The sequence below is a fragment of the Onychostruthus taczanowskii genome, unplaced genomic scaffold, assembly GCF_017590055.1.
Source record: "Onychostruthus taczanowskii isolate IOZ18803 unplaced genomic scaffold, ASM1759005v1 scaffold82, whole genome shotgun sequence".
NCBI classification, from domain to species: Eukaryota; Metazoa; Chordata; class Aves; order Passeriformes; family Passeridae; genus Onychostruthus; species Onychostruthus taczanowskii.
Window position 1 is genome coordinate 3,744,257 of NW_024506112.1, and position 10,202 is coordinate 3,754,458.

The 10,202-nt window shown below is 46.7% G+C and overlaps 1 protein-coding gene across 3 annotated transcripts; it reads right to left on the reverse strand.

The window, feature by feature from the left end:
- Positions 1-584: 584 nt before the first annotated feature.
- On the reverse strand, positions 585-2,711 carry LOC121346584 (histone H2A.Z). Of its 3 annotated transcripts, XM_041424513.1 has the most exons (5): positions 2,518-2,705; positions 2,211-2,288; positions 1,708-1,821; positions 1,121-1,250; positions 585-978 (listed from the first exon to the last, which is right to left on the reverse strand). In XM_041424513.1, the coding sequence occupies exons 1-5, from the start codon at positions 2,518-2,520 to the stop codon at positions 917-919; spliced, it is 387 nt and encodes a 128-aa protein (XP_041280447.1). In that variant the 5' UTR covers positions 2,521-2,705; the 3' UTR covers positions 585-916. The 3 variants fall into 3 exon arrangements, with proteins under 3 accessions (XP_041280447.1, XP_041280448.1, XP_041280445.1); XM_041424514.1 differs by lacking the exon at positions 2,211-2,288 and having other exon boundaries at positions 2,518-2,711; XM_041424511.1 differs by lacking the exon at positions 2,518-2,705 and having other exon boundaries at positions 2,211-2,336.
- Positions 2,712-10,202: the final 7,491 nt, after the last annotated feature.

Genomic DNA, 10,202 nt, shown 5'->3' on the forward strand with positions numbered 1-10,202 from the left:
TTTTCCCTTGCCACAACAGGCAGGGTTGTGCTATATGAAATGAACTAGCAGAGTGGAGGAGAGCTGACGGTGTGCCCAAAGGCCCCTGTGATCCACCACCACTGTGGATTCTACTGCATGGCACTCTATAAAGGCTGCTGCACTACAGTCCCTGCTTTCGTGGATGCCGGGCCAAAGCTTTTGCAAGCTGAAACAATAAGAGAGGCCAGGCCCTAACATGAAATTATGTGAAGCATGGAATTTAAACATCCTTTCAGCTTATTTTACCATCCTCCATGACGGATCCTCTCCCTCTATGAAGGCTGACACTGAGCAAAACTGGCCTTAAACATCAGCCTTTTATGTGCCCTGCTAAAGACAACTTCAGCACATGGCACAGCAGGTTCAATTAGGAAGTGTATCTTTACAGGACAAAGCCCTGTGCCCTTTCAGTACGTGGTATTTACTGACTGCAGTACTCTTAGGCTGTATTTCAAGATGCCCCAAGCCCAGCAGGAAAGGTTGTGAGTTGCACGCTCTTGGAACAACTTCAAGAGCTGCACAGTGGAGACCAGATTTTCCAGTAAATGAAAGAGACAAATCAGTCTTGACATAACATTTATTGAGTATTTGCACTCTAGTAGATGAAAAGTCTGTACAAAACCAAACATTTCCTTTACTTAAACCAATCTAAAAACAGTCAGCTCAATTACAACCCACTACAAACACAATAGCTTCTTTGAAGCCATGGTAACACTTAAATATGGTTAAGACTTCAACGCAGAAATTTGGTTTGTTAGAAAGCTCAAGGGAGCTTTAGCTTCTCAAAGTTAAAAAAAGGCAAAATTGTGTTTCACAGATACAGTCCACTGGAATCACCAACACTGGACAAATTAAGTACTTCGAGTCCTGAGATAACAAGGAATCCTGGTATCCTTTAGACAGTCTTCTGTTGTCCTTTCTTGCCAATGAGAGACTTGTGGATATGCGGTATTACACCTAAAAAAGAACAACAGTTAATACCATGCTATTTCTCTTCAACAATTCCTAAACTTCATGCTACAAATAAAATGACAACCCTAATGAACTTCAAGTCTGTGACAGCCACCCAAGCACCCATAAACAGCAAGCACTGACATACCACCACCAGCAATTGTTGCCTTGATCAGAGAATCCAGCTCCTCATCTCCTCTAATGGCAAGCTGCAGGTGACGGGGAGTGATACGCTTCACCTTCAAGTCTTTGGATGCATTTCCCGCCAGCTCAAGGACCTGGGACAAGACCATTTTTCAACAGTTACACAATCAAGTGAGAGCAACAGCACAGTCTTAGCTGTTCAATTCTCCGTTCCAAATACAGTGTCGCTGGTAGTGACACCAAGACAGCAAACAGTGTCTCTTTTCAAGGGGTCCCTCCTCTGGCACTCTGCATTTAGTTTCCCCATTGACAGAGTAAGTGTTCTACAGCAGATATGACATGCTATAATGGCCCATTTAAAAAGTTATTTTAAAATAACACACTGCATTTTTCCTACAAGGCACACTGTAGGATTTCCATGAAATGCAGGAGTTATATTTCATGGCCTTTTGCTCTTTGGGACACTTTGAAAGTGTCTCAAAGCACACAAAGAGTTCGCAGCCCAGTCCAAACTATCAAATACAACAGGCACTGGTTGTTAGGCCTTCTGAGGGTTGACCAACTTGCTTGCACCCCTTGCAGGCACTTTACCTCGGCTGTCAGGTACTCCAGGATTGCAGCACTATACACAGCAGCTGTAGCTCCGACACGCCCATGGCTGGTTGTCCTAGACTTCAGGTGCCTATGGATGCGGCCAACGGGGAACTGGAAAATAAGGGAAGTATGAACAGGCTGTGACAACAGAAAGGCTCTGCACAAAACCGCATTGTAGGCAGCAGAATCCGGGTGGCAGAAGCACGGGCTGCATTGCAGAACATGAGAACCCAGCTAACACACTGCATGCCAAACTCACATCAGCCACTTTCATGATTCCCAGCACAAGCTGTAGCAGTGGCCACAAGGGAATTACCTTCCTCCCAGCACAGATATGCAAAGGTCTAGAACCGGCACACCGGCCGGGTGTGCTGATGTCCGGTTTACGATCCTTACATCGTTCCAGACAACGGAGTGTGAAGGTTTCACACTGCACAAACAAACCAACAGATGGAAGGCCAGCCTGACTTTCACTCCCCCACACCTCAGCCCCTGCTCACCTGCAATCCAGCCCGTTGGGAACGGGACACTGCTTTGGTCTTGGTCTTCCCAGAGTCCTTCCCAGCTTTCCCACCAGCCTGGCAATGCCAACAGAAGAGCAGACGCTGACGTCCCCCAGCGCGCATGCGCCTGGTGCCCCCCTAGCCCCCCCTCCCCGCGCAGAGCCACCCGCGCGTCTGCGAGGCGCGTGCGCGCCGCCCGCCACCGAGCCCGCGCGCGTTCCCGCCCCGCCACCACCAGCAGCACAGAACCGGCCCGGCCCCGGCCACCGCCGCCCGCCCCCCGAGAGCCCCCGCGGTTCCTCACCATAGCGAACCGGAGCGCAGTGCCGCGCAGGGGAAGGCTGAAGCAGAGAGCGTCCCGCACGCACCGAGCCCGGGCGACAGCACCGACCTACCCCGACCCGCCGCGATTCAAACTGCGCCCACTCCCGCCTTCCCCCGGCCCTTTATATCCGCACCGCGCGGCCGCATCCGGGACCCCCGGCCTCGCCGCCAGCCAATGGCCGCGGGCGGGGCGGCCGCTCTGCCCCAGCGACAACCAATGGCGAGCTGGGGCGGGGCCGGCCGCGCGCCGCGGCAGAGGCCCCGCCTCCGCGCACCGAGACGGGGCGGGGGAAGGCGGGGGAGGCTCGGCCGTGTTCGCGTCCGCCGTGTGGGGCTGCCTTCGGCTCGGCGCAGGCGCTTCTTCTGGGGCTGGGGCTCCGCGGGGCCGCCGGCGGGAGAGAGCCTGCCCAGAGTCGCTCCACTCATTTTCGCGGGGCTCTGTGTCGCCAGGTCCCGCTCCGAGCCTCGCCTGTGTACTCGCATGGCTCCAGAGCCGCCGCACTGCCCGCGAAGCTTTCCTCCCACAATGGAGTTAATTGGCTTTGTGTGCAAAGCCTCAGGAGCAGCCTGAAAGGGATTATGTGCCGGGTTTGGGATGAGAAGCTATTACACTCCGTCAGTGAGGACACCAGGCTGCTCAGGGGCGTCGAATAAAGCTCGCATCAACTCCTCAGCATTCCGGGGTGGAGAAGTGCCAACGACTACACACGTGCTCCGATTTTTATTTTTACCTCTATTGTAAGCAGGGGATGTGCCAATACCTAGGGCCACCCAGCCTCAGACCCCTTTGTGTCACCGGATATTTCACAAACTACAGTTAAAAAGCAGTTCATCATTCATTCTGTTCCAAGTGTAACAATGCAGTGCACATTTCCTCACCTTGGGCACTTTGAATCCCTGCCTGTGTTTCCCTAAAACGAAGCCTTAACCCACTTGTTTTTTCAGGGTGCCATTTTCAGTGTTACCATTGAACCTCAGAGCTCAGCTGATGGTGTTCTTGCTTAATCCTATATTTTCAGCTTCGAAAAAGTAACAATTCACTGTGCTCTTCCAGAACACTGTAAATCTGTGTTATCTGAGAGATTTGCTGTTCATCTGTGAGCATGCAATGAGCTCAGGGAGAAACCTTGCCTTTAGATGGCTGAATAGCTCTTCAGAGGGAACATGAGCTGGATCATGCACTTCACCAACCTGATCACAAGCCCACCACTTGGGTAGGGGTAGCTTGTATTTCCTCTGCCTTGATCTTGAAGGGTCCTGAGCACAATGAATACTCTTACAGCCAGATATTTAATGGGAGGCAGAGCAGAGGGCATACACTTCTCATGAGGATGCTTTCCACACCATAATTTTCCCCCTTTATTCAGGTCTACAGTAACCAAAGTACTCGGAGCTCTAAGACAGGAGGATACGTCCTAATCCCTAGAGCTTCACTTAGAGGACTTCTGAGCTGTTCACACAAGTAGTAAAGATTTAAAACTTTGTGGCTCTTCTTCGCCAATGTCTGACTGCAAATGCCTGGTCCCCTGGCTACAAGGACCCTTTGCTTGAATCTCTACACAGCCTAAGGCCACATCGTCAGTGCCTTCAACACCGTCTCAGTTCGGGCTTCCAGTGCCAGCTGCTGTCGCCTCCGGGTGGGGAGACCTACTTCAGGCACATTCGCAGAGAGGCAGGACGGAATTGAGAGCAGACACTCCTACATGCAGGGATCTGGCAGTTTGTTTTTATGTAACTGTCTGCTGCTTCTGTCTATTTGAAGCATCAGTTGTTTATACTCTCCTTCAGCAAGGAAAAAAAGATAAGAGGGTTTGAAGGATTTTGGGAGGGCGGGGTTTAATTTTAAAAACAAACCTCAAGATTTTACAAAAAACATGCAGAACTCAAGATTTTGTTCAGCATGCTGTTTAAAAACTATTTGTGTTCAAAATCAAGGATCCATGTGCTTTTTACCTTGCAGGAAAAGAGAACCAAGTTGCAGGCCATAATACCCCTGTGAAACAACATTCAAGATGTAGGAAGAAACAAAAAAAATTTTTTTTCTCTTTGGTTTCTATCCACAGAAGTGCTAGGAAGAGGAACAAAAGGCCTCCTATCAGATGGAGATATCCTGCCACAGACATTCCCTGTTTCACACATGAACTTTCCACACAGCTCAGTTTGGCTGCTTGGAGCCCCTTACAGCTGGGATTACCAGCAAGACAGCCAACAGCAAAGGTTAATCCAAAGCAAGGATATATATTTACCATACAAATCAGGTTAGGGATATGTCAGGTGGAGTACATGAAACCAGCTTCAGGTCCCCTCATGCCGGCTAACAAGACCCTCTCACGAGCACAACCTGAGCTCCCCTCTGCTATTTAGAGAGATAAATTGAAATTTAGGTACACAGGAACAATCACAAAGCAACTTCAAAACCAGTTGTGAGCACAAATAACTCGACCTCAATCCCACACACACAAAAGGAGCCACAGGGAGCATTTACCACCTCCACGTTCCTAATGATATTTATAATGATATTTGTACTGAAAGCCTATCCCCAAGTGTGTCACCTTTGAAGGCCATAGTGGTGAAGAGTTTTGCATCATTTACCCAGCCCTCGTGCCTCTGCTTTTTTATACTGTGAAGTTTTTCTGGTGCTTCTCATTGTTGATGTTGTGTGGGCAGTGCAGCGCTGTCTGCGCTGGGCAGGCTGTGCCTGAGCTGTTTCTGCTGCTGTCCATCGCACACAGCCCAGCGTTCAGGCTGCTGCTGCCTTGTGCTGGACCACTTCCCGCCTGCCCTGGGAAGCTGGATGGCTTTGCTGGTGCCCTGCTTGGCCGGCTTGGGGCAGCTCCTGCTGAGAGGCTGTCAGCCGTGCAGTGGGAGCTGCTGGATAAAGGTTACTCTGCCTTGGAGACAGAGTGGTACCTGAAGGACCTTCAACCACCCACCTGTGTTCTCAGGGCTTTAGGAGAATCGGGGTGCAGTGTTGCTTTCTTTTCTACTCTGCCTACTACTTGGTATTATTTCCTTATTATTTCCAATTGCCTCAAAAATATAAACAAGTTCTCTATAGTGGGTACTACTTCTTCCCCCTCAGTAAGTACTGGGCTACGAACATGATAATGTTTGGACTTCCTTGAATTCATTTTTTGCAGGATTTTAGTTTCTGCAGAAGTGGTGGAGATCATCTTTAGTGGGCTGATGAAGCATTCCCAGAAAGCTCTTTGTACCACAGCCTTCAGAACTTTACAGTTTTTGGATCCTGCATAAGCTTAAGTGGGAGATGCATGTCAAGGTGCTCACCTCTGCTGTGGTATTCCCAGGATACAAATCTGGATATCTGTGGAACTTCAACAGCCAGGCAGCAGAGAGCATTTGAGAAGTTAATTTTTTTAGGTGACAGCTAAGCAGTTCAGTTTTTAGTACACGGTTTTTAGTCAGAGGTTTTAGTATGCTGAACTTTGAACCAACTCCCCTTAGGTGAGTAATATAGGTCATATGGGGTTTTTTTTTTTTGACACCACTTAAATTATTTAGGCTCTAGTGTTTGTGGTGAGATGAATTCCTGTATGACTTGTATTTGCCCCCAGGGTTCTTTCCCTTTGCAGAGGGCTTCCCATGTTCCCTTTTCCAGGATCTCTATCAAATAACAGGGTCCTGCTCTGCTGGGTCTCCCTGCTGGCTGCTGTATTTGGTTCAGGAAAATCCCACCCTCTGTGGCTGCACTGCTGCATTGTTTGTAGTGATGAATGGATTCAATTGTTCAGCTTAACAGATATATCTATTAATCTGTTATCTCTAAACAGCTTCACACTTTGTAGGAATGAGATGTGGTGTGAGATATGTGGTGAAGGGGCACGGTGACCTGCCATAGGGGTGATAGGTTATCTTATCTATGGGTTGTAGGTGATTCTCATCGCTGCAATCCAGCTGGAAGAGGGAGGTGTCACAGTCCTCAGTGTCACAGTCCTGTTCTCACAGTCCTGTTCTGCCCTTGCCGGAGACATACAGCCTGTGTGATCTCTCTTTTTGTAACTCTCAATATTCCTGATTTAGGTATAAAATGTCTACCCCTCCTCTTTGTGATAGCAGCTAACAGAATATTTGACTACATTCTCACTTCCACTTCTCAAAAAAATGTGATTTGGTATTTGAAATCCTCTGTGGCAGAATGTAAGAATACAACCACTTTGCAGACAAGTCAAAGGGTTTACTCCTCTCTTCTTCCCCAAAGCTGGGATGCCTCTTTGGTAAGATTTGCACCTCTAGAACATATCAGGAAACAGTTGTACATAGTACTACATATTTATACTTTGCTCATCTAGTGAATCCATCACTGCCAATCTACAATCTGTTGTTCCAATAAACTGCACTTTTGGTAAGTCTGTGTTCATGCAAGTTCTTCTGAACCCAACCAGACTTACAGTGTCTCATTGGTAAGCTGCACTATTTCTGAATTTCTGATTGTGAATGAGACCCACAGTATGTGTGCCTCTGGGATCTTAATGAATGCAACTGAACTTACAGTGCTGAATTGGTTGTAATAAAAAATGTATACCTAGCTGCACCCAGACCCTCTGAGGGCCAACTGGAAAGCATGAGGGTTTATTTTCTGATTAATTTCTATACTTGTAACAAAACACAAGTCTCTGTAATAGTTGTGCAGATAACACTTGCATACTGATTTCAGAAAGACTTGAACTACCCCTATACCCACGTTGTTGTTCATGGTACACCCTTGTATTCACTATTAATAGTGTCACAATGACTAGTCTGTATCGATTTTTATCTTGTTCTTGTTTAGCCAGCTCTGAAAGGAAACTACAGTTAGTTAGGCAAGGTGAAATGACAGTCTGTGAGAGATGATGACAGCCAGAACTCCTTGACCTCATCCTTCCCACTGTCTTACACAGAAACTTACCCCTCAACACTCTTTTTGCGGTTTGCTTTGATCCTCCGGCTTCCTCCTATCTGAACTCTGTTCAGTATAGTAATTGAAGCTGTATTTACATGGTATTTTGTGTTGGCTACGAAGTAATTTGCAAGCACTTACTCCAATTGTGTTCAGGTTGGGGAGCTCTGGATGAATCTAATTTGCCTTGTGATACCTATATCCCGAGGGCATTGTAATCAAATAGGCTTTTGCCAGCTCTAGAAGATTCCTTATACCAGTTTCTTTGCCTAAGAAAGCGACGTGGAAAACATGAAAAAAAACCAAAAAACAACAAAAAACCAAACAAAACAGGGAAGAAAATGGTATTTTCTTGAAGATGGCTTTTTTCAGGTTTTCAAACAAAATGCTCCCTTGCAGGAGCTGGAAATGGTTCTACACAACTTTCTGTGAAAATGAAAGGAAAAAAGAAATGCTGCCTGCCCTTTGGAAGTCTGGAGAGAAAATTCACTGGGCGGCTTAACTCTTTCATTGCTGAAGTCATTGCAAGTAGAAAGGATCCAGCTCTTCTTAGGTGGTAGGAGGCAGCTATTACAGCTATCTTTTCTTCCTCATGGTGTAAGTTGGGTTTTGTAGAGAAGTAACTGAAGATCACAACTGGAATGAGATCCTGTACCACACCTAATTTGTGACACAGACAGCCTAGCCCTCACTGAATAGCACAAAATTAATAATAACACGTTCTCATTTTTAGTCATCTGCAACAAAGAACTGCAAGCTCCAGGGCCTGTTTTCTACTGAGAACTTGCCAGACTCACAGAGTGAGTCAAGGTGTCAGCACAAAACTGGATTCTGTACTTTTCAGCATGGCCCTGGCAGTGGGGGACCCTCACCACCAAGAAGACCAGATGGAGTGGAGAAACGAGATGTTGTTGGGACCCCCAGAAGGGTGATACCTTTCTACCTAGCCCCTGTCACTCCCTCCTTTCCTTCCTCCCTCTTTATTAAATAAAACATATCTATGTTTGGCACCAACATCTAACCTTTTGGTTTTAATCACGTTTTTTGGGTATATTTCAAACCTTTCTGCATTTGATCTGCTTTTATTGCCAAGACCTCGTCTCCTCTGCTCTTCTGTGTTTAAACCAGATTGTAATTTTTCTCTGTAGTATAAAATTAAAAAACAGCAGTAGAAAGTGGTACTGCCCTAAGGATGCCATTTTCTCCCTCGTGGCAGCAGCAGCAGCAGGAGCAATCATAACTCCAGGCCAACACCAGAACCCTCACAGGAGGACAAGAGCACCCCAGAAAGGCAGGGAGTGCCCAGACTTGGGCCAGAAAGGCAGGGATGGCACCTACAGGTGCAGTGACAGGCAGGGGGTGGGGGCTGAGGTTACACACCGGGGTTTGGGGTTACAGCACACAGCAGCAGGTCTCTGTACAGACAGGGCAGAGAGCTGGGGACCAGGATAGGGCCCAGGGTCAGGGTACAGGCTCCTGAGCCAGGGGTAAAAGCTGGGGGCCAAGGAGAAAGGGTAAGGGTCAAGGATCAAAGGTGAAGGGTCATAGGTCAGAGGTCAAGGGGGAAAATATAATTGTTACTGACATACCTTTACAAACAACAGCAAGATTAACTCAGGAGTTCACTTCTGCCAAAATTTGTGATTCTAGCTAAGGACATCTCATTCCCAAGAACAGTAACTCCCAGAGACGTTGGCTTTGGTGGTGTTGTTGTTGTTGTTGTTGGTTTTTTTTTTTCATTTATTTTTAAATTGCCCCTAAAGAAGAAAAAAAAAAGGTACGTAGGTAAATAGACTCCTCACCTTGTTTCATCTCTTCTTTACTGTTTGCTGCAGTGAAGGGCCTTTTGTGATGGACTTGTTTTGGAAATTTCCAAGTGTCCTTAATGCAGACATTTGTACTTGGAAGCATTTGATCTTGCAGTATGACTATTACTGCCCAATTAAATTTGATATACTGTGAAAATGAGTCACACTTTGGCCAGGGCTATAAAGATGAATCTCTTCAACTGCAAAGGAGCTGTGACTGACCAAATGAAATTGTCCCAATGGTGGCAGCATAACATAAGAAATAAAATACGAAAATATAAAGGGTTTCTTCTTCAGTAAGGCTTTTTAGGCTGAGTCATCATCACCAAAGTGGTATCCTTGTTCTCTGGGGGTGGGGCCATTAAAACCAAAGCACAGCACTTATCTTGCTGAAAAACTGGAAAAGAAAAACATTTTATTTTTTGTGGTCAGGACACCAGGCAAGGTCAGCATTTCACACGAGATGAACCTTGCCTGGCTGCCATCTGGTTAAGATCCTCTGCTAAGTCTTCAGAGCAGGAAAGATAACATACTTTAGAGATCTTGTGTTAAAAAGGGTTTTTTTTATTTTGTTGTGAAAACAAAACAAAATTTAGCATGTGAAATTCACTGGGTGAAGTTACTGCGGATGAATAGAGGCATAATTGCACAGCTATAAAATGACTGACTTTAACAAGTGAGCTCTTTTGTGGCTTAAAAAACCCCTCCCATCCTGTCAAATTTGGTGGGGGGGGGGGGTTGGCATTGTATGTTCTGATAACTTTTAATTGTACATCATGGCATCTTTTCTAATTTTCTCACCTTGGCCTGGGCCTGCGTGGTCTTGCATTTGTCCCATATCCATGCATGTAAAAAGCAGAAAAAAAAAATGTAAACAACGATTTACTGGTAAGGCCTTGCAACACCTGGCAGCAGTCTGAAAGAAGAGAAATATTCAGCACAGGGAGAGTTAAACATTGG